A 25,304-nucleotide genomic window follows, 5' to 3' on the forward strand; every position below is an offset into this window, starting at 1 on the left:
AACTTTGTGCAACATAAGTATCTTTCATTATAACATTTTCAGGCAAAGTTTAGAAGGAAAAAAGTTACATCTGGCAGTTTAAATAAATATTCTGGGAAAAGCCTCAAATTACATTCCAAATACAATTGATACAGTGTCAGAACTACATATAAACTTTTTTTTTTAATATAAATTAATTTTATTTATTTATTTTTGGCTGCGTTAGGTCTTCGTTGCTGCACACGGGCTTTCTCTAGTTGCGGCGAGTGGGGACTACTCTTCATTGTGGTGCATGGGCTTCTCATTGCGGTGGCTTCTCTTGTTGTGGAGCATGGGCTCTAGGCGCGCGGGCTTCAGTAGTTGTGGCTCGTGGGCTCTAGAGCACAGGCTCAGTAGTTGTGGAGCACGGGCTTAGTTGCTCCGCGGCATGTGGGATCTTCCCGGACCAGGGCTTGAACCTGTGTCCCCTGCATTGGCAGGCGGATACTTAACCACTGCGCCACCAGGGAAGTCCCTACATGTAAAGTTTTTGAACAGTGTGAATAATGACTATTGCCACCCAGAAGGAAAACAGCCCATTTGAACTAACGGGGAAGGAGATAGGAAGGAATGAAGGAAAGCAGTCAGACTTCTTAGACTTTATAGGACGGGCTCATAGAGCTATTGAGCTATGGATATGTGATATTCTTTAAGACAAGGGAGGAAGACCCCAAAGACGATTTAGAGATCATTAAGCCTTCTTCCTTGGTATCAAAAGGTGGGAATCTATCACTTCAGTTTTAACAGACCAGTTCTTGCCCATTGCTATGTGAGTGGTGCCACCCAAAGCCATGGGAGCAATGCTACCAAAGCTATGGAGGCCAGACCCCTGCCCAGCAGAGTCCTTGGGCAAGGCTGCCTCTGCCTAGATGTCAAAGAATGGAGCTGTCTGGAGCTGTCTAGAGCTGTGGGCATCCAGCCTAGGCAGAAGACCACAGAGAGGATGAGGTTACTGCAGAGAGCCCCTGCCAGGGCAATGCCCAATGGAGCCATGAGAGTGTGGCTGCTCCCATGACCCCAAATCAGTAGAGCCACTGGCATGCAATTCCAGACAGGGAGAGCTGCAAGCATGCAAATCAAGCCAGTGAGAATTGCCCCCTGGACGGCCCCCAGCAAAGCTGTGGGGCAGGCATGCTCCAGTGTGCACAAAAGGTCATTCCCATATCCCAGGGGCTCTGGCAGGCAGAGTATCGGGTGAAAGATTATTCTCAAGCCTTAAGATTTGATGTTTGCCTCGTTGGGTTTGGACTTGCTTGGGACCTGCCACCCCCTTCTTTCCTATTTCTCCATTTAGGGCTGGGAGAGTTCACCCTATTGCCTGTCCTGCCATTGTATTTTGGAAGCACATAACTTGTTTTATTTCATGGGTTCATAGATGGAGAGCAATTTACCTCAGAATGAATCGTACCTTGAGTCTCATGCACATCTGATTCAGGGGATATGTATATGAGACTTTAAACTTGGACTTTTGAGTTAATGTTAGAAGACAGTAAGACTTTGGGGACTGTTGAGATGGAATGAGCATATTTTGCAAGCAAAATGGACATGAATTTTGGGGAGCCAGAGACATAATGCTGTGATCTGAATGTTTATTTCCCTCCAAAATTCATATGTTGAAATCCTAATGCCTTATGTGATGGTATTAGAGATGGGGCTTTTGGAAAGTGATTAGGTCATGATGGGTCCACCCTCATGAATGAGATTAATGTCCTTATTAAAAAAAGCCTGAGATAGGTACCTTATCCCTTCTGTCATGTGAGGATACAACGAGAAGTCTGTCACCCAGAAGAGGGTCCCCACATGACCATGCTGGCACCCTGATCTTAACTTCTAGCCTCCAGAACTGTGAGAAATTAATTTCTTTTGTTTATAAACGACCCAGTCTGTGGCATTTTGTTATAGCAGACCAGATGGACTAAGACATTCTCCAGTCAGAAAACAAAAAGTGGTTGAATGAATTAAAAAATAAAATCCAGCAATATGCTCTCTACACGGGACTCACTTTAGATTTAAAGATATACGTAGGCTGAAAGTGAAGGAACAGAAAAAGATATCCTATGCAAATGCTGACCAAAAACAGCAGGGTTGGCTACACTTATATTAGGCAAAATAGACTTTAAGTCAAAAACTGTCTCTAGAGACAAAGAAGGTCATTATATAATGATAGAAGATCAATTTAACAGGAAGATATAGCAATTATATGTACATATCCAACATCAGAACACCTAAATGTATAAAGCAAATACCAACAGATCTGAAGGGGGAAATTGACAACAATACAATAATAGTAGAGACATCAGTATCCCACTTACAATAATGGACAGAACACCTAGACAGAAAATCAACAAAGAAACAACTGACTTTGTTGTTTGACAAAACACTGATGAAGGAAATTGAAGATGATACAAAGAAATGGAAAGTTGTCCCATGTTCTTGGATTGGAGAATTAATATTGATAAAATGTCCATACTACCCAAAGCAATCTATAGATTTAATGCAATCCCTATCAAAACACCCATGACATTTTTCACAGAACTAGAACAAATAATCCTAAAATGTAAATGTCCACAAAAGACCCCAACTGCCAAAAAGATCTTGAGAAAAAGAAGAAAGCTGTCAGTATCACACTCCTGACTTTAGACTATACTACAAAGCCACAAATCAAAACAGTATGGTACTGGCACAAAAGCAGAAACATAGATCAATGGAACAGAATAGAGAGCCCAGAAAAAACCCCACACATCTATGAGCAATTAATATATAATAAAGGAGGCAAGAATATATAATGGAGAAAAGACAGTCTCTTCAATAAAAGGTGCTGGGAAAATTGGACATCTACATATAAAATAACAAAATTAGAGTATTTCCTCATACCATATACAAAAATAAACTCAAAATCGATTAAAGACCTAAATGTAAAACCTGAAACCATAAAACTCCTAGAAGAGAACACAGGCAGAACACTCTTTGACATAAATCACAGCAATATTTTTTTGGATCTGTCTCCTAAGGCAAAGAAACAAAGGCAAAAATAAACAAATGGAACCTAATTCAATTTAAAAGCTTTTGCACAACAAAGGAAACCATGATGAAACGAAAAGACAGCCTACTGAATAGGAGAAAACATTTGCAAATGATATGACCAAAAAGGGGTTAATATCCAAAATTATATAAACAACTCATACAACTCAATATTTATAAAAAACCAAACAACCTGGTTAAAAATGGGCAGAAGACCTGAATAGATGTTTTTCCAAAGAAGATATACAGATGGCCAACAGGTACATGAAAAAATGTTCAACATTGCTAATCATCAGAGACATGCAAATCAAAACCACAATGAGATAGCACCTCACACCTGTCAATGCTTCTTTTCAACATAGTACAGGAAGTCCTATCCAGAGCAATTAAACAAGAAAAAGAAACATTAAAAAGCATCCAAACTGGAAAGGAAGAAGTAAAACTTTCTCTGTTTGCAGATGACATGGTCATATATGTAGAAAATCCTAAATACTCAACAACAACAAAACTTTTAGAACTAATAAATGAGTTCAGCAAATTTGCAGAATACAAAATCAACATACAAAAGTGAGTCACATTTCTATACAAAAACAACAAACTATCCAAAGAGGAAATTAAGAAAACAATTACATTTGCAATAGTAACAAAAAGAATAAAATACTTAAGAATTAACTTAACCATAGAGATGAAAGATTTAATATTGTTAAAATGTCACTTTTATACTAAGTGATCTACAGATTCAGTGAAATCTCTATCAAAATCCTAATATCATTTTTTACAGAAATATAAAAATATTTTTTAAATTTTATGCAGAACCATAAAAGACCCTGAATAGCCAAAGCAATCTTGAGCAAGAAGAACCATGCTGGAGGCATCACACTTCCTGATTTCAAAATATATTACAATAATCAAGGACAGTGTGGTACTGGCATAAGGATAGACAGGTGGATCAATAGAATAAAACTGAGAGTCCAGTAATAAATGCATACATCTTTGTCCAGTTGATTTTTGACAAGGGTGCCAATGCCCTTCAATGGGGGAAAGAATAGCCTCTTTAATAAATGGTACTAGAACAACTGAATATCCATATGCAAAAGGATGAACTTGGATTTCTACCTTACCCCATATAAAAAATTAACTCAAAAATGATTATAGACCTAAGTATAAGATCAAAAACTATAAAATTCTAGAAAACATAGAGGTAAATCTTCTCTTGTATTTGTATTTGGCAGTGGATTTCAGATATGACACCAAAAGTAAGAGCAACAGAAGAAAAAAATAGACAAACTGGACTTCATCAAATTAAAAACTTTTGTACATAAGAAGAACATTATCAAGAAAGTGAAAAGCCAACCTATAGAATGTGAGAAAATATTTGCAAATCACATATCTGATAGGGGGCTTACAGCCGTACCACATAAAGAACTCTTACAACTTAACAACAAAAAGACAAACAACACAATTAAAAATTGGACAAAGATCAAAACCACAATGAGACATCAATGTATACCCATTAGGATGGCTACTATTAAAAAACAACAACGACAGATAATAGCAAGTGTTGGTGAGGATATGGATAAATTGGCACCATACATTGCTGTTGGGAATTTAAAATGGTGCAGCTGCTGTGAAAAAACTGGTGGTTTCTCAGAAAGTTAAACATAAAATTACCATATTACCCAGCAATTCCACTCCTAAGTGTATTTCCAGGAGAAATGAAAACAGATACTTAAACGAATACTTGGACGTGAATGTTCATAGAAGCACTATTTACAATAGATCAAAGGAAGAAAAAATCCAGAAATACATTTTTATTTACATAAATGAATAAACAAAATATGATATATACATACAATGAGATATTACTCAGCCAGATATATATTGTTTAAGGTGCATATGTATGAATCCATAAAGAAAATTACCAGTATGAAAAAGACATAATTTCAGAGTGAAGGGAGGGGATGGAAGTGCGGAGGATCTCAAGGGAGCATCAGAGGTGACAGTAATTCTCTGTTTCTTAATCTGGACGTGGGTTCACTGTGTTGGTTCTCTTTAGCATAATTTTTCATACCTTATGCATATATTACTAATATTTTATAATTTAAATATAATTTATCTGAATGGTGTTGGTAATCATGCCAAACCAGAGATTTGGGGGGAGAATAAACTACTCTTTGATCCACCAATGTGTTTTTAAAAAACACACTTTATTGGGTCTTTTGAATTGCAAAAACAAAAAAAAACATGTTGGTTGTGATGAGTGAAACGTAGAAATGTATGAAGGAGAACTTAAAAATCTTCCCTCTCTCCTCCCACCATGAAGATTCCAATGATAATATGATGTGTCCTTTTACATCTTTCTGATGACACAAGCATATGTAGTCAATATTCCAGCTTTATTAATTTTTTCTTTTATTTTATAAATGGGAATATATATATATATAATTATATATATATGCACACGTGTGTGTGTGTGTATAAAACTCAGTGACTCATTGATTTAACAGTATTTGGACCCCTTTCTATGTAAAAACATTCAGGTCTAGTTGATTCTTCTTAAATACTGCATAATACCTCATTGAATGACTAGATCCTAATTTAGTCCACCATCAGTTTGTTCCCAGTTGTTTGTCACTACACCTAATGGTACAATGAACTTCTTTGTCCTTGGTCCTTATATTCTGGGTCCTAGGCCGATTTAACATTTTAGATGTTAAAAATAACTGTCTGATTACTTTCTTAATCTTTTGCTGCAGTTCGCAGTCTGGGCAGCAGGAACGAGAATGCTCTGTTCCCCACGTCATCATTAGAAGGGGATATTTACTGCTTCTTCTCTTGTTTGCCGACCTGGTGAGTGAAAACTATCTAATTTGTGTGTAAAGCACTCTTTACTATGGTCAGCGAAGCGAAGCTCATGGCTTATCAGTACTTCCTGGGGAGCACTTAGAAATGCTGATGCCTGGGCTTCACCACAGACCTACTGAATCAGCATCTTTGGAGAGGAGCCCAGGAATCTTTTTGTATTTGTGTTTTAATTTCCCCAAGTGACTCTGATATAGCTGGGCACATATCCATCGACAGGCAATTGGAAATCATGAAGAGAGCCTCTATCTAGAATTGAGAAACCTAAACTTCAAAAGCTGCAATTTATTAGTTAAGTGTTTAAGAAAACAATGTACCCAGGTAATCATTATGGTTAGAAATTCAAAAATTCAATTTACATATAACATTTTAATTCCATGAATTGTTTAAAACAAGGGATACCTACATGTACCTTTCTTTGCTTTAGAGATTAAAGCCCAAGATAGGAGGCAGCTATGAAGTGGATATTTTAGAATGACAATTTCCTGGCCAACTGTGAATCCCTTCTTAAAGAGCATGAATACTGAATGTCTGATCTTTTTGAAAATGAAATAAAATTAGGGGCGTTCTGGCCCATCATTGCTGGACTCTGTCTCATGAAACTTCCTCACTTGAAGAATAGAGAAAAAAACCCCTGCTGCTTCAGTTTTTATTAGGCTGTATCTGGGCAGAGCAAGGCAAGGGATTGTTAAAGACAGTGACTCTGAAGGAGAGGCCAGCACAGTTGTTTGAGAGGTGCCTTGAGAGACTTGAGTAGTAGAGGCGGAGTCGTTCTCTCTCTCCTTGAGACCAGAAAGGGGCTGCCTTATTACCACATACCAGGAGCAGCCACCAGGTGGCGAGGTTCTCTTATTTTCCTCAAAGCCCGAAGTGTTTAAAGGTGGGAGAGAATAAATAACTTCAAATTCTCAACTTGGATAAAACCAAAAGTGAAGGGGCCAAGGATGCAAATGGCAGACTCTCAGGGTCTCAGATAAGAGCACCCACTTTGCAGGGAGAGTTGTGAGGAAATGCTTAATACATGTGAAATGCTGAGACCCTGCCTAGCTGGTTTTAAGGACTCAGTAAGCTCCTTTTAAAATATGAAAAGTTAAAGAAAACCTCTAGTATTATAACCTCATTTTAATTGTTTTTATGCTGAGTTCCATTTCAGTTTCCTGTTTATTCTTAAAATCCTCTACAAAGTCATATCTATGTCAAAATTAAAAATGACCTAGTTAAAATAGATATGTAACTAGAAAACAGGGTTCAAATACTTCCTCTTTTGAGTGAAAATCAATCAATGTACAAAACCCCCAAATTCATGAAATGGATAAATTCAAGAGATTGCAAAAGAGTCTTTATTTTAAAAAGAGATTCATCACAAACTTCCTTAAAAGATAAGTTTCCTTTCTACCTTAAGAATTTGATTCAATTTACTAAATTTAATGTGCTCCTGACTGCTCTGTGAACTGAAGGTATCCTCAGAATAAATTGTGAAGTCGATCATTTGCCTTTTGCATCCTTTGCTTCCCCTTTTGTAGATTTTCTCCTTTCCTATAAGCTTCCCATGCTTCTGTCTCCCGATTCCCTCAGGAGAGGTACAGACAGTGGATGAAGATTGGGAGGAAATACAGTACAAAAGCCCTGGAGGAAATACAATACAAAAGCCCTGGAGGAAATACAGTACAAAAGCAAAAGCTGTTTGCACTTGGGCAGCCTTCTCACTGGGGGCAGCTTTCACTCTAGGGAGATAATAATAATGTGGAAGAGGAAGAGGAACCATTTATTGAACATTTTCTCTATTCTGGGTACTCTTGTTTGCATGTTCACTTATTTCCCACAGAAACCTTGTGATGGAAGGATGGGGATAATTATCCATTTACATGTGAAGAAACTGAGGGCACAGAACTAGTATGTGAAAGAGCCAAGTTTTGACCTTAGGTTGGTCTGATTCCGCAGCTCAAGTGTTGAACTGCCACTGGGCTGGAATATGTTAGAACAGAAGCAAGGGGTTAGGTGAAGATGAGCATTTCAATGTAATTCTGGGAAACAAACAAAAAGCAGTGTTAGCAAAGCTCCACCAACTTGTCAATAAGCATAACCTACTTCTGTGACACTTGCCCCCAATCAAAAACAAAGTCCTTTAATATTATCTCTTAGAAAATAGGCTGTTTACTGCAATGTGCTAGCATATACATTGGCATCAGATAGATCTGATTTTCCATATTCTTTATACTAATGAGATAATAATTATTTTTACTATTCTTTGTGACAATGCGATATGAAGTCATAATCACCACATTCTAGGGACTCTAAAATATGTCCAAACAAAAAAGAATAAAAGCAAGTATTTGACATATACAGCATTAGGGAAGAGGCTTTGTAACAAACTGAAAACATTTCCTGCTGGTAAAGATGGGACAATAAGAACAAAACTGCTTTACCGAAAACTGGTTCTCATATTTTGCTTTGACAGTTAAGGAATGCTGAATTAAGTAACAACAAATCACCTGAAAATGTGAGTGAAGCAATGACAAAAAATTATCTCATAATAAATTTTCTAAATTTATTAAGAGACTTCATTATTTTAATGTGCAAATTTTAAAGTGATTGATTTAACAGCCTGTACTCTAAAGTATATACAAATGTGGATTTGTCCTGGAAGTATAAAACATTCTGGCTTATTTATTAGGCTGGCCTAATATTTTATTTTATTTTATTTTATTTTATTTTATTTTATTTATTTATTTATTTATTTATTTATTTATTTATTTATGGCTGGGTTGGGTCTTCGTTGCAGTGCATGGGCTTCTCATTGCGGTGGCTTCTCCAGTTGTGGGGCACGGGCTCTAGGCGCTTGGGCTTCAGTTGTGGTGTGCAGGCTCGATAGGTGTGGCGCACGGGCTTTGCTGTTCCGCGGCATGTGGGATCTTCCCGGACCAGGGCTCGAACACATGCCCCCTGCTTTGGCAGGTGGATTCTTAACCACTGCGCCACCAGGGAAGTCCTAGCCTAATATTTTAAAATAAGTCTGCAGCCATACAGTCTTCACAGATGCCCTAAAATCACTTGCCGGTGCATCTCTCAGAGAGAGATCAGTGCAGAAGAAACATCATGCTCTGCCTTCTGAAACTGTTTAGGCAAGTGGAGGAAACCAGATGAAATCTGCCCAAAGCAACTTTTTAGTGAGTGTTCCAGTTGGTGTGTTTTCAGTAGCTTTTAACAGAAGATCAACTCAGTTGGCACCAATAGCATAAAAAGCCTGAGGTAGGGTTATTCCAGGCGTGGTTAAGTCAGTGGCTCATTGCCATCACTGAGGAGCCAGGTCTCTTCATTCTTCTGCTGTGCTTTGCTCATAATGTTGACTTTTGACCACGGGCTTGCAGGATGACTGCAGCAGGTTTAAGGAAGTACTTCACAACATTAAAGGCTCCCTTGTATCCCTTTTTAAGAATAAGAAAAACTCTTCCACACTCACTGTTCAGAATTATAGACATGCCCATTCCTAAATCATCCCCTGGCAAGGAAAATGGGATTTCCATGATTGGCTGAGATAAATTAAGATTATCCTCCCTAGGGGTGGGGGGGGGAAGGTCCAGCCTTTTCTGAAGTATGCAGTCTCCTGACAACTGAACAATGTCAAGGTTTTGATCTCAGGGAGGATGAATGTGTGGAACTGCTGCAAAGTAAGTGGTCGACAGTGTCCGCCAAGTTGAGTCGGGAAGACCCTAGAAGGAAGGGCTCCCAAAGCAGGGCTGGGACCTTCAAGGTATTTGCCTTGTGGAAGGAGAATACATACTGAAGAATAACTGGATAATATTATCCCTTTTTTTCTGATTTGATATGGCAGTCTCAACCCCTGATGACTTTCAGGGAAAGAGAAAATATTGTGATTATGCCTTTTAAAAGAGACAAGAAATTCCCTACATGGAGGAGTCCGTGGTTCAGTATTACATTTGTAACTAAAAGAAATTTGGGGGGAAAGGGGAACAGAATTGAATCTTTTAGTTCAATTTACAGAAACCCATCTGTGACAGACCTACGCAATAGGAAACTTCATCTTTCATCACAGGAAGTCCAGAGGTAGGGAAGGCTCCAGGGTCGGTTGATCTGGCTCTTTCCACCTCTTGGCCCTGTCTTCCTCAGTGTTGGCTTCATCGTCAGGTTGGTGGTTGGAGTGATTCTAGGTGTCGCAGCTAGTCAAGATAAAGTCCAAAAGGGGCAGAATGACAGCTGCCCATGAGGAATGGGAAGACTTTCCCCAGATGCCCCTCAGCATACTTCCTCTCCTGTTTCACTGGCCAGAGTTAGGTCACATGTCCATTCCTGAGTCCATCACTGCTTGGAGAGCTGACTAAATAAACATCTAGGCTGTGAGAATTCCAACTGCAAGTTGGTTTTCACTGTAATTGGAATAATCAATATCCCTTACCTCTATAACTCTAATTAATCTAATTAATCTACATCAGCGGTCAGCAAACTAATCGGCCCACCACATATTTAAAGTTTTAAAGTTTTATTGGAACACAGCCCCATCCATTGTTTTCAATGTATTGTTGACGGCTGCTTTTATGCCACAATGACATTTTAGTTGTGACAGAGACCATATGACTTACAAAGCCTAAAATATTTTCTCTGTGATTCTTTACAGAAGGAGTTTGCCTACCCTGATCTAAAGTTAACTGCAGTACTTTCTTTTATTTGCTTTATCCTACCTTCTGGAAGTGACAACTTTTAATTTTATTATTCTAGGAAGGAGTGTGTGATGGTTAATTTTATGTCAACTTGACTGGCTATGGAGTGCCCAGATTAAACACTGTTTCTGAGGGTGTCTGTGAGGGTGTTTCCACATGAGATTAGCATTTGTATTGGTGGTATCAGTAAAGAAGATTGCCCTCCCCAATGTTGGTGGGCATCATCCAATCCATTGAGGGAGGGTGTGAACAGAACAAAAGGCAGAGGAAGGGGGAATTTACCCCCTTTTCCTGCCTCACTGTTGAGCTGGGACATCTCATCTCATCCTTTCCTTCCACTCAAACTGCGGTTCATACCACTGACTCCCCTGGTTCCCAGGTCTTCAGACTCAGACTGAATTATACCACTGACTTTCCTGGGTCTCCAGCTTGCACATGGCAGACTGTGGGACTTCTCAGCCTCCATAATTACACAAGCCACTTCCTCATAATAAGTCTCTCTCTCTCTCTCTCTCATTTATATATACTGTATCTATCTATCTATTTGTCTATCTATCTATCCCTATTGGTTCTGTTTCTCTGGAGAACCCTATTACGGAGTGAAAGCTGTGTTCATCTTATCCGTAGTTGTATGATTAGATATATTTTATCGATTTCCTTTGTGAGTTTTTAAATTGAAGACACCTAGTCTACATAAGATACCTACATAAAGTCAAGTCAATGACTCTCCCAACAGGTTTATGCTGTTTATACAGGATCCAGTCAGTGGTGTGCTGGACCCAGTATGTACTGACTTGTAAGAGCTATTTGCTAGCATGGCTTTCAAATTCTGCGTTCAGCAACCTTGGTGGTGTGAAATTGACCATGGTAGGGAGTAGGCACACCACAGAAATTGGCAGACACTTAAATTGAGATTGTTCATTGTTGTTGTTGTTTTTCCTGAAGATCTGGTTGTTAAATATTTACCAGCACACCACGGCTCCAGCCATTATACACACCTATCTCTGCTCTATAACTGCATAACAGGGAATGCCAATGGTGATCGGGGCTTTACCAATACATTCAGTTTCAAATGAATTTGTAATCTGAAATAGTCAGTTAAATCCCTCTTGCAATGAAGTAATGTAGCCTGTGTTTTAAGTGTTACATAGTTTTTGATTTGTATAGGTTTTTTTCTAAGTAAATATTTCTCTTAGATAAAACACACAGATGAAATAAATGAAAGCAAAATATCTTCCCCTTAAACTATCTGAAACTACAAGCATATTTATATTTTATAATTTATGTAAACCACCTATGTGTGAATAAAGCAGAATATAGCTATCAGTGTACAAGGACCAAGTGTTCTGAATTCTCACTTTGTTCTGGAGTGAGTGTAATGTTCACTGGGATCCAAAGGGAAGCCCTAGGTTTGGAGAGACTTGCCTTAATAGAAAGTGCACTCATTCATGTAAACAAGCATTTATTAAGCATCTATTAAATCCCAGGCAACAATGACTTGCAAAAGACCTGGGCCCTGCTCACATAAGCCTTACAATCTAATGAGGAAGATAAATGTTAAACAAATAATCACGTAAATGAGTACAAAATTAACAGCGGAACAGTGGGAAAGAAATGTAAATCTTTGTAAGCATGGGGAACTGACCCATCTGGGTTGCAGAGAGTAAGAGGGAAAGAGTTCCAAGTTGAAATCTATATTCCAGGGAAATCTACTGGGTTGGCCAAAAAGTTCGCTTGGGTTTTTGGAAAAACCTGAATGAGCCTTTTGGCCAACCTAATATTTTCCAAGAGATCCTGGAAAAACTTGCCAGCCATTGTGGGCTCAAGAACAATGGGGGACCATTTGAAGGGTTTTAAGCACAGCAGTGTCAGGATTAAATTATGTGTTTTGGAAAGATCTCTGGCTGCAGAGGGCACAAGGATCTTGGCATGGGAAGAATAAGCAGAGGGAGAGCAGTCCTTTGGCTATTGCAGCAGTTCTGGTGGGGATTAAGGAGGCTCGGACCAGGGCATTAATGGAGGATGTGGTGAGAAGTGGCTGAAACACATCTGAACTCACTGAGCTCCCCACAAAACACTTCAGCTGCCTTCAAGGAGCTTATAATGTAGTTGAAGAGGCAACTCACGGGTATAAAGTCACAGAAACAGTGTATAATTAGGAAGTAAACTGAGAAGATCAACTGAGGGACATAGGAATTGAGAGCAAGAAATGGGCCAGGACTCCAGTGGTTAGGATTTGGAGAGAGAGAGGCCAGAGGAAAGAGGTGGCAAGAGGCAGGGCAGTGACGGGAGGAACAGAGATGGCACAATGGGATGAAGAACAAATCTTGCTGGATATGCAGGGTAAGGCCAAATTATGAGAACTTGAGAAGGTCAGAGTTTGAAAGACTTGATGTGAGATGAGAATGAGCCACTAAAAGTATTTTACATAAGAAGGATACCAAACGAAAGTAAGCTTTAAAGAAGTTTAGTTTTACCAAATTCTTGTGGTTAATGAGACTGAGAAGAACTTGCTGCCTGCGTGGTTGTTGAGTGGGGGACTGGACTTAGCTGTTCACAATTAAGAAAGGAGGTGAGGCCTAGAGGAAAACATGGGCAGAACACTCTTTGACGTAAATTGCAGAAATATTTTTTTGGATCTGTCTCCTATAGTAAAGAAAATAAAAGCAAACATAAACAAATGAGACCTAATTAAACTTAAAGCTTTTGCACAGCAAAGGAAACCATCGACAAAATGAAAAGACAACCCACAGAATGGGAGAAAATATTTGCAAATGACATGACCGAAAAGGGATTAATATCCAACATATATCAACAGCTCATGCAACTCAACATCAAAAAAAACAAGCAACCCAGTTGAAAAATGGGCAGAAAAACTGAATAAGCATTTTTCCAAAGAGGAAATGCAGATGGCCAACAGGCACATGAAAAGATGCTCAACATCGCTAATCATCAGGGAAATGCAAATCAAAACCACAATGAGGTATCACCTCACACCTGTCAGAATGGCTATCATGAAAAAGAATACAAGAAACAAATGTTGGAGAGGATGTGGAGAAAAGGGAACCCTTGTACACTGTTGGTGGGAATGTAAATTGGTGCAGCCACTGTGGAAAACAGTATGGAAGTTACCCAAAAAACTAAAAATAGAACTATCATATGACTCCGCAATTCCACTCCTGGGTATCTAACTGAAATAAAACAAAAATACTAACTCAAAAAGATACAGGCACCCCAACGTTTATAGCAGCATTACTTACAACTGCCAAGATATGGAAGAAATGGAATTGTCCATCAACAGATGAACGGATAAAGATGTGGTATATATATACAATGGATTACTACTCAGCCATAAAAAAGAATGAAATTTTCCCATTTGCTGCAACATGGATGGACTAGGGGAGCATTATGCTAAGTGAAATAAATCAGAGAAAGATAAATACTGTATGATATCACTTATTTGTAGAATCTAAAAAATACAGCAAACTAGTGAATATAAGAAAAAAGAAGCAGACTCACAGATACAGAGAACAAGCTAGTGGTCACCAGTTGGGTGGGGGGGGCAGTATAGGGGTGGGGGAGTGGGAGGTTCAAACTATTGAGTGTAAAAAAGGCTCAAGGATGTATTGTACCACACTGGGGAATATAGCCAATATTTTGTAATAACTGTAAAGGGAAAGTAACCTTTAAAAATTGTATTAAAATTAAAAAATAAAGAATGGAGATGAGGGACGGATATTAGGAACATTCAGTGGGTTGGAGATGATGAATTTGCTTTAGACATAAAATGAGCTTGAAATGGTGATGAGCTCTCCAGTAATAAATGTCCAGTAGGCAATACAGACTGGGTGGTTTTATTTGTATTCTTCTGCACTGCTTACAATCCCAGGTTGTCTTTCAACATTAGTGTTCTCAAAAGGAATGTTCCATGATTTGTACAAAGGAAAAGTTCTCCTTTCTAAAGCACTTGGCAAGACTTTACAAAATGAAATATTTTGATACATTATCTTAATTGCATATTAAATAATATCTTGCCATAATAAAATTGAATTGCCCAAACGGTCATAGATTTTTCTGTATTCTTTACCAGTTTTAATAAGTAATTATGGATTTTTAGGAAATTAGAACCAGAGGTAGACTCCTATTTTAGTGAGCTTCGTGAGATAATTTATAGTGCTTAACTTCCATTAAAATTTTTTTAAAATTTATTTATTTAATTTTGGCTGCATTGGGTCTTCGTTGTGGTGCACGGGCTTCTCCTTGCAGTGGCTTCTCTTGTTGCAGAGCACGGGCTCTAGGCACGTGGGCTTCAGTAGTTGTGGCACACGGGTTCAGTAGTTGTGGCTTATGGGCTTAGTTGCTCCGCGGCATGCGGGATCTTACCGGACCAGGCCTCAAACCCATGTCCCCTGCATTGGCAGGTGGATTCTTAACCACTGTGCCACCAGGGAAGTCCCTCCATTAAAATTAATATATACTGCAATCTACAGCAAAACAGGTTCAGGATATACTTCATAAAGAAACTCATATACTCATGTCTCATTTACAAATCTTCTCTAGTTTATTAATAACCCACATTTTCATCAGAGATTAAAGTCCTCTTTATCCCTCCATCCTCCTACCCCTCAACACTCCTAAAGTAAACTACCACCTAAATACTAAGAGAGTATTTTTTAGAAAATTTAGAATTTCAAAGGTCCAAACACACTACAAATAACAAACAACAACAAAAAAAATGTCTTTGCTTCAGAGATTAGCTTCAGAGAGAACAACAACTGTTGAAGGCATCTGCTAAGTGGGATTTTTAATTTAATGGAATGTGTTTTAACTCTATCAGCAAAGCACAATTGCTGTGCACCATCAGCTGAAGCTTTGAAACTGCCTTGGATGTTACAATCATATCCATTAAAACGGGATACTACTTTTTACTAACTTTTCTTCTTCCTATTTATTTTCCAATGCTTTCAGAATCACTAGAAGATGAATTGACAAGAAAACCAACAAACAATCTCAAGAGTCAAAAGGACAACTCAACAGCAAAAAAAAAAACCACCAAAAAAACCCCAAAAAACTGATTTTTAAATGGGCAAAGGACTTGAATAGACATTTCTCCAAAGCATATATACAAATGGCCAATAACTATGTGAAAAGGTACTCAGCATCACTAATCATTAGGGACAGGCAAATCAAAACCACAATGATATACCACTTCACACCCATGACGATGACTATTACAAAACAGAAGAGCAAACAACAGGAAGAAAAACAGAGGATAGGTGTTGGCAAGGATGTAAAGAAATTGGAACCCTGTGCACTGCTGGTGGGAATGTAAATGGTGCAGCTGCTGTGGAAAACCATACGGCAGTTTCTCAAAAAATTAAATATAGAATTACCATATGACCCAGCAATTCCAATTCTGGGTATATACATAAAAGAATTGAAAGCAGGGACACAAACAGATGTTTGTGTACCAATGTTCATAGCAGCATTATTCACAATAGCCAAAAGGTGGAAGTAACTCAAGTGTCTATTGACTGATGAACAGATAAGCAAAGTGTGGTCTATATACATACAATGAAATATTACTCAGCCTTAAAAAGGAAGAAACTTCTGGCACATGCTACAACATAGACGAAACTTGAGGACATTATGCTAAATGAAATAAACCAGTCATAAAAGAACAAATACTGACATGGGGTAGCTACAGTAATCAAATTCATAGAGACAGAAAGTAGATGGTGGTTGCCAGGGCTGGGAAGAGGACATTCTTCTTTTATTAAACTGTAATTTTATTTTTATGTTATTCTGTAATATACCTGTAGGCATATAAAATGCAGCATTATTTATAACAGTAAAAGATTATTAAACATACAAACAAATAAAAACAGTAAAACATTGGTTGAATAAAACTAAGGTACATCTCTAAAACTATGTAACTTTCTCAAGATGGAGTACTACAGAAACATTTAAGAAAAGAATATTGATATAAGAGAATTCCAGGATACAGTGTTACATTAAAAAATCAAGATAGTGAACAGTGTATATAGTATATTACCCTTTATGTAGGCTGCACACACACACACACACACACACGTATTTACGGAAACACACACAGGATAGGGAAACCAGAGGCTAAATATTTTTTTAATGATGTCATTTGAGGAGTATAAAAAAGGTGTAACATTTTCCTGAATATTCTTTGGTTTCTCATTTTAAATTTAGGACCATACTTTGTTTTAAAGTTTTAACTGTCAAATCACATGAATGATTTATATATTCAAAAAAAAATTTTAATTTTAAAATAATTCCTAAAATTTAAGGTAACTGAGACAAATCTAACCATATCAAATTAGTAACATAACCACACATAAAAAAGCATTATTTCAATTAATTTTAGAACACATAGTTGTACACACTTCGTGGGGTATATTTTAAGGGCAAAGAGAATGGCAAGAAAATCTCAAGCTTTATTTGTCAGGTTTACTATTAATGGTAATGCCATTATTAGTTTGAAATTATTTAATGCATATTACAACATAAATAATTATCTTTATGTTGTTAGAAGCCAGGATGTTCAGTAGGAATGTAAAATCAAGTACAGGGACTTCCCTGGTGGCACAGTGGTTAAGAATCCACCTGCCAATGCAGGGGACACGGGTTTGATCCCTGGTTCGGGAAGATCCCACATGCCATGGAGCAACTAAGCCCGTGCGCCACAACTACTGAGCCTGCGGTCTAGAGCTTACAAGCCTCAATTACTGAGCCCACGTGCCACAACTACTGAAACCCGCGTGCGTAGAGTCCGTGCTCTGCAACAAGAGAAGCCACCGTGGTGAGAACCCATGCACTGCAATGAAGAGTAGCCCCCGCTCACTGCAACTGGAGAAAGTCTGGGCACAGCAATGAAGACCCAATGCAACCATAAATAAATAAATAAAATAAATTTCTAAAAAAAAAAAGAAAAAAATTTAAAAAATAAATCAAATCAAGTACATTAAGTAAATAATTGGAAGTTGAATTGAAATACCTCTATAAACTTATGACTTCTAATTTTTTGTATGGGAATAATTTCAAACAAAGAAAAGTTGCAAGAATAGTACAAAGGAAATCGTTCTACCTCTTTCCTAGATTCATTTATTATTAATATTTTGTCCCATTTGCTTTGTCATTGGTTCTGTTTATCTACACACACATAATTATTTTTCTGAAACAGATGCATAAATCATGGTTAAGTGTATTTTTAAGAATAATATTTTCTTTCACACAGTTATCAACTGCAGTAAACTTAACATTGATTCAATACTTCTATCTAATCTACCATCCATATTCTAAGTTTGTCACTTAACCCAATATTGTCCTTTATAGGAGTCTTTTTCCTCCAGTTTAGGATCCAGTCTAGGATTAGGAATTACAGTTAGCTGTTACATCTCTTTGGTTTCCTTTAGTCTGGAACATTTTCCCAGTCTTTGTCTTATATAGCATCGACATTTTGGGGAAGAATTTTAAAAATAGAATATTCCTCATTTTGAGTCTGTCTGATGTTTCCTGCAATTAGACTGAGGTTTTGCATTCCTAGCTGGAATACCATGTAAGTAAGTGACTTTGTGTCCTTCCCAGAGTATCACACTGGTGATGTTAATTTTGATCATTTGCTAAGGGTGTGTCTGATTTATCTACTGTATCATCATCATTATCTCATGACTTTTTCAAGAAACATATACCCTAGCTCTGTCCACTGACAGGGTCTAGTCCATAATACTACAGGGGCAATAAACACCCCTACTTCCCAAATTTAAGTTTCTAAATGCCATTCCCCACTATAAGGTACCAGGGATTATTGGAGAAATGGCTGCTCCCAGGTATAGAGTAGGGAACTTCCAAGGTGAGCAAGGGGTATATTACGCCGCCACAAATTCTGACAAGGAAGTTCTCAAAATCTAAGCAAGTCTGGGTCTTCCCTGGTGGTGCAGTGGTTAAGACTCCACGCTCCCAGTGCAGGGGGCCTGGGTTTGATCCCTGGCCAGGGAACTAGATCCCACATGCATGCTGCAACTAAGAGTTCGCATGCCACAACTAAGGAGCCGGCAAGCCGCAACAAAAAAGCCCTCCTGCTGCAACTAAGGAGCCCATGTGCTGCAACTAAGACCCGGCACAACCAAAAAAAAAAAAAAAAATCTAAGTAAGTCATGTCAAAAGACTCTGGAGCCAGCTTGGAGGGGATCTCATTGGACAAAGATAGGATAATTTGAGCATAAAAAAGAAAAAATAACCATAATTTTGGTTGGTACTCATTGAATATATAAAAATCCATGAATCCATAATAATACTCCTCATACCATTCATAGGACAAGGCATGCTGGGCTTTTATGCTCCAATGTGGTTTTGTGCCCATCTGAACAGTTTAGCATGTTCTGCTTCACCTTTTGGAACTCAACTTTGAAGATCCAACTCAGGTGGCAGAACCTCTATGCAATTCATTGTTTCTCCATATTTCAGCAGAGCTCGTTGTACATGCCTCTTTAAATGCACGTATCAAACTGTACTGGAATTGCAATACAGGACCTTTCTGACTTTTATTTATTTTGTTATTCCCAGTGCCTAACACATACTAATAGACAGTTTTATATATTTTTATAATATTATGGGTTGTAAATGAATGAATCAATTTCAATACTATCCCCTGTTTTTTCTTCATGACACAATACAGATTTGTCTTTATTTTGGAAAATAATTGAATGCAGTTAAATATCTGGCTATTTTAGCCAACATGCCAAATTTTTATCATGATAGATATTTTAGAAGATTTTTCCCATTTATCAGCTTTAGCTTATTGCTAAATCTTATTTATTGCTTTAGCACTCAGTAGACTAGAAATATGTCCCACAATATTTTCCTGATTCTTATTCTTAAACAATAGCTTCCTACGGTATTTTTATTTATCCCAGTCTGTTTTCTCCCCCTAGAGACTTGTCTGCACACATAAATCTATTGATAATGGAGGGTGGGAAGTGTTAAAGTCAAATAATTGATTTTAAAAAAAACTTGTTAGCAACTGGTGGCTTGACTTAGTTGTAATCTTTTTTTTTAAAAGTAGTTGAAACAGATTTTTGGTACACTTTCTGTCACACAGCCCTGGTAACCTATGTAGCGTGTTTTCCAGTAAGTTGCCTGTATTAAACTTCCTCATTCAGTCTCCCACTATGTGTGGAATCTTTCATGCACGTGTGCATATATTCATCCTTAGGTTTTTGTGGACTTCTAAGCATTAACAATTTAGTTGGCAGAGGTGACATAAACCGTCTGGCAAAGGCATGTGCAAACGCACTAAAATACTTCAGGAAAGCCCTCTCTCATACACAGTGAATTTAGGCCACGGGTAAGTGAGCGTGAATAGGTGCGGCCAGCGCAGCCGCTTAATACGGGTCTGTGTTTGGGAGGAATCTCCCTGGCTCCCTCGTGGAGCAGGACCGTGGTGCTGAGGGACGAACTGAAAAAGGTGAGGGCGGGGAGCCTCAGCTAGGGAGAGCTGTGGGGCGAGGTAGAAAGGGCCGGTCGCTGGCCACGGTGCTGAACGCGCTCCCGGGCTGCCCCCAGGGTGGCCCGCGGGAAGAGGCCCGGCGGGTTGGTGAGTGAGTTAGCCGGTAACCGCGAGTCTCGCACCTTCGGTTGTCGATTCCTGGCTCCGGGCAGGGGACGCACAGGCCGCGTCCAGGAGAGTCACCTCGCGAGCGTAGGGGCAGCCTCCGACCCATTCCCTCAATAGCCCCTCAATAGCAACCCCAATAACAGCAACGCCGCCTATATTTATTTCTGGAGCTCCAACTCTGTCGCCAGCATGTGGCATCCCTTCCCAGGGGTCATCACAACATCCTCGAAATCTAAAACAAAAAGGTTGATGACTTGCCCAAGTGAACACAGCTACCCAAAGGCTGATCTCTCTCGTCCATGCCTCAGAAAATGTTTACTGTGCGCCCTCGACGTGCCAGCCTTACAGCCTCTGCTGCTCCCCCTTCGACAGCTGCCCCCCACGCCCCGCCACGCTAACACGCCCCTTAGCCCTTCCTCTTCCCCCGAGGTTTGCAGCAGGCAAAAGTTATCTCCTACACAGCATATCCCCTACCACCGTCGAGCTGGGGAACTGTACAAAGGGCTGGAAATCCGAACACAATTTATTCACACATCTTGCCCCTTCGCTCTCAGTAGTCCACCGGGTGGGATAGCCAAGTCTAGCTCTTGAGCCCCCAACTCGCTGTGTGACCTTGGACAAGTGGCCACACCTCTCTGAACCTGCTTCTCCTCGCTAACACGGCGATAGGTTCTAGGACTGCGTGAGGCTCTTCCCAGGGGCGCACTGGTCTCCTTTCAGGTCGGAACACTCCCTACCTCCCTTTTTCAAACCCGGTTGTGCACGCTCACTTCTCCCCACCAGGTCCGTAGCCAACTCTATCCCTTGTTGAGGAAGAACTCAGGTCCCGGGAACTGAAGGTGTTCTCCCCACCGTGCCCGGCCCCATCCCCGGGTGTGATCTGCCCTTCTGGGCCACCCTAGCCAGGCAGCACCCAAGGCTAGAGAGAGGCTCCTCGCGCTCCAGCTACGCAGTGCCGGGTCTCCTCTGTGCCCACGCGCCGGGACGCTTTGGGAAGTGCGAGATGCATCTGGAGACAGAACGCAAAGGCGAGGCAGGGCTGGCGGGGCTGCCCCGGTGACAGGTACTTGTGTGGAGGCCGGCCAAAGTCTGGGTTGGGAGAGAAGGACTTTGGGGGAGAGGACGGGGAAAAGGGGAGGTGCCAGAAAGAGCGGTGGGTCAACTCGGTCCATCTCTCCACCAGTGTGTGTGTGTGTGTGTGTGTGTGTGTTTGTGTGTGTGTCTTCCCGCCTCCCTCGCTTCCCCTCCTCCCCGCCCAGGCTCTCAGTCTCACCTTTTCCCTCGGCCGCTGCCTCTCCCCTCTCTTTCCTCTCCAAGCATCCTCCCTGAGAGCCCGCGCCTGCTCTTCCCTCGCACTCTCTTGCGCCTAAGGAGAGCTTCTCCGGGACCAGCGCCTGATCCAGCCTCTCAGTGCAGCCGCATCCCAAAGCCAGTTAAGCAGGGCCGGCAGCATGTGGAACGCGACGCCGAGCGAGGAGCCGGGGCCCAACCTCACGCTGCCGGACCTGGGCTGGGACGCTGCCCCTGACAACGACTCGCTGGTCGACGAGCTGCTGCCGCTCTTCCCCGCGCCGCTGCTGGCGGGCGTCACAGCCACCTGCGTGGCGCTCTTCGTGGTGGGCATCGCGGGCAACCTGCTCACCATGCTGGTGGTGTCGCGCTTCCGCGAGCTGCGTACCACCACCAACCTCTACCTGTCCAGCATGGCCTTCTCCGACCTACTCATCTTCCTCTGCATGCCCCTCGACCTCGTCCGCCTCTGGCATTACCGGCCCTGGAACTTGGGTGACCTGCTCTGCAAACTCTTCCAGTTCGTCAGCGAGAGCTGCACCTACGCCACGGTGCTCACCATCACCGCGCTGAGCGTCGAACGCTACTTCGCCATCTGCTTCCCGCTGCGGGCCAAGGTGGTGGTCACCAAGGGCCGGGTGAAGCTGGTCATCCTGGTCATCTGGGCCGTGGCCTTCTGCAGCGCCGGGCCCATCTTCGTGCTGGTCGGGGTGGAGCATGAGAACGGCACCGACCCTCGGGACACCAACGAGTGCCGCGCCACGGAGTTCGCGGTGCGCTCGGGACTGCTCACTGTCATGGTGTGGGTGTCCAGCGTCTTCTTCTTCCTCCCTGTTTTCTGCCTCACTGTGCTCTACAGCCTCATCGGCAGGAAGCTGTGGAGGAGGAGACGCGGCGAGGCAGCGGTGGGCGCCTCGCTCAGGGACCAGAACCACAAACAAACCGTGAAGATGCTGGGTGGGTCTCGGTGCGCCCTTGAGCTTTCTCTCCCGGGTCCCCTCCTCTTCCCCTGCCTTTCCCCTTCTTCCTGAGTCTGCCTTTCTCCCCAGTTTCTCTAGGTCTCTGTTTCCCTGTAAGTTTCTCAATTATTCTCTCCTTTTTCCGTCTTGAGCTCTGTCTTTGGTCTCTAGTTTCACTGTCTTGTCTCTCTATTTTTGTTTGTTTTTTGTTTTACATTTTTGCTCTATCTCTCTATATATCTATGTTTTGCTTTCTCCCTTCCTTTCTCCCTCCCTCCTCCCGCCCCTTGACTATCTCTTTGGTCTCTTTCTATCTCTTTGTGTCTCTTTCTCCTGGTCTCACCTTTCTCTCTTTCATGGAAAAATGTCCCACCTTTGTATTTCTCTAAAGTGTGTTTTATATTGGCCCAGAAACTTTGCTTCAGAACGAGATCTTTCACTAAAGAGTATATTGTGGTGTTAAAATGTGTTAAGGGTGATGTTACGCTTCCTGCCTCAATTTGTAGATATCTAAGTTGCATTAAGAAAAGCAGGTGTTAAGGGTGAAAAAGAGCAGGCATTGATTCTAGAAAGTATTCATTGGTAAATGTAACCAAAGATGTGATCATCGTGGATAATTCTATCAGAGAAGATTCATTTTTTTTTCAACATTGTGATTTGCTTTCTGACTTGCATTTTTTTTCCCAGATAATTGCATCAATTCTGTTTACCCTGATGCTGTTTATACGGCTTTGTAAGGAAGTCAGTGACAAATCAGTGCTGGGGTCTCTGTTTTCATGATTACTTTTCTCTCCAAGTAGGATAGGCTAGATAAGCTAGGATAGGCAGCCTTCCAAAATGAGAAAAGGAGAATTTGTGGGAGCTGACAGAACTTACTATCCCTCCCCAAATGGTCCTTCAGAGAACATCTGGGTGCAGTGTCACCCAGGAGTATGCTGAATCGTTATTGCATAAATTCAACTTCTTTAAGTATATGTGTTTGGTACAAGTGAAGTAATACAAAGTGTGTTCACATCTAAGCAAAATATTAATTCTCCTTGCTTTTTTCAAAACCAGAATCTGCACATTTTATTATTTGGACATTGTAGTCAACAGTTTGTACTTATTTGCATATATAGTACTTCTTAGAAGTTATTCTAGGATGATTTTGATTTGTAATTTTACAATTCTTGAAATCCTGTATATTAAAGTGATAGAGTTTATTCAAAGAATGTCAAGTTTTTTTAATTTTTTAGACCAGTGATTCTCACAATATGACTAATAGATTGTAAACCTGCTAGTGCCCCCCAGGGGACTCTAATATTCATTTGCTGCTGGGGCAGTCAGTTGCTACTATGCAAATTAGTTTTGAGAATACGTTTAATAATTTCCTCTAATTTTATTTTTAAGCTGTTAATTATCCTCACTGGTGACTCTCTTTTGCCTTGACAGTTGGAAGGGAATCACTAATGTGGTACAAGTACTAAAATATTATTTTCTGTTATTTTTCCTCTGATTTCTGAATTTTAAAAACTTAATCTAAAAATGCAGAGGTCTTGAAGAAAGCAACCTTACATGGGCAAAATTAAGGCCTGGATGGATGATAATTAATGTTAGTTGGTTTTATGGCCTTTTCTACCTTACTTATGTCTATTTTAGGTGGAAAAGCTCATTCAGCTCAGTGATTCTCAATCCTGACTGCATATTCAGTCTTCTGTAAAACTTTAAAAAGAAAAAAGAAAACAGGTGTCCTGGTCTCCTTCTTAGAGATTTTAATTTAGTGAGTCTGTATTATATCCAAGGAATCTGTGCCCCAGGAAACTCTGATACATAACTATGGTTGAGTAAAACTACATTGTCTCATATAGGTTTGATCTAACACATATAAAATTGTGGACTATTGTGACTAGATTGTCTAGTTACTTGAGTTAATATGTCAACTCAAGCACAAAATCACTCAAATGGTTGTTAATTAGAAATGACTGGGAAGCTCAGTAAAAATGGTTGAATTGTGGATCCAGACAGACTCAATCTTGGTTAAAATATAGGAAAGAGCAGAAAATGATATTTCTCTGAAGTCAGTGGTCATACCACACATAATCGAAACAAAACCATGTCTTCAAAATTGATTGCGATTTGCTATATTTCTTGAACTTTGCTATATTTCTTGACATTCTCTTTCTCATTGTCCTTTCAGCTGTAGTGGTTTTTGCTTTCATCCTCTGCTGGCTGCCCTTCCATGTAGGGCGATACTTATTTTCCAAATCCTTCGAGCCTGGCTCCTTGGAGATTGCTCAGATCAGCCAATACTGCAACCTCGTCTCCTTCGTCCTCTTCTACCTCAGCGCCGCCATCAACCCCATTCTGTACAACATCATGTCCAAGAAGTACCGGGTGGCAGTGTTCAAACTTCTGGGATTTGAACCCTTCTCCCAGAGGAAGCTCTCCACTCTGAAGGATGAAAGTTCTAGGGCCTGGACAGAATCTAGTATTAATACATGACCAAGCACATTGCTCAGCAAAGTCATTGCTTATTATTCTAAACCGGAAGCCATAGCACAGCAGAACTTGGGAGGAAGTTGAAGGTTAATTTTGGAATTAGGGACACAAAGGTCTGGAAACAATTGGGGGGAAAGAAAAGACAGAATTTGTAATGTGTGAGCAGTTTGATTTGATTGCACACTCATCAGTGCTCTCATACACGATTTCTGCATATTCACTGCCTATGATTTTTGCATTCTGCTGTTGGTGCTAGCAAGGGCTCTGCAATTCAGAGAAGGGAGGTGGTGTAGAGAGGGCAATTAGGTCACTTCTTACTAGACAAATTCTAACTCTGATTTCTTTTTCATAATG

At 40.4% G+C, this 25,304-nt stretch overlaps 1 protein-coding gene across 1 annotated transcript; it reads left to right on the forward strand.

Annotated features, from left to right (window-relative positions):
• The first annotated feature begins 21,674 nt into the window (after positions 1–21,674).
• On the forward strand, positions 21,675–24,953 carry GHSR (growth hormone secretagogue receptor). Its single transcript, XM_061193430.1, has 2 exons — positions 21,675–22,470; positions 24,649–24,953. Exons 1-2 carry the CDS (start codon positions 21,675–21,677, stop codon positions 24,951–24,953), a joined length of 1,101 nt encoding a protein of 366 aa, XP_061049413.1.
• The last annotated feature ends 351 nt before the right edge of the window (positions 24,954–25,304 follow it).

The sequence above is a fragment of the Eubalaena glacialis genome, chromosome 6 (assembly GCF_028564815.1).
Source record: "Eubalaena glacialis isolate mEubGla1 chromosome 6, mEubGla1.1.hap2.+ XY, whole genome shotgun sequence".
Lineage (NCBI taxonomy): Eukaryota > Metazoa > Chordata > Mammalia > Artiodactyla > Balaenidae > Eubalaena > Eubalaena glacialis.

Excerpts from the sequence above, each read along its gene's own strand:
- GHSR (XM_061193430.1), top strand. The coding sequence starts at position 21,675 with ATGTGGAACGCGACGCCGAGCGAGGAGCCGGGGCCCAACCTCACGCTG. Across the intron at positions 22,471-24,648 it reads ACAAACCGTGAAGATGCTGG|CTGTAGTGGTTTTTGCTTTC; the intron begins GTGGGTCTCGGT and ends TTGTCCTTTCAG.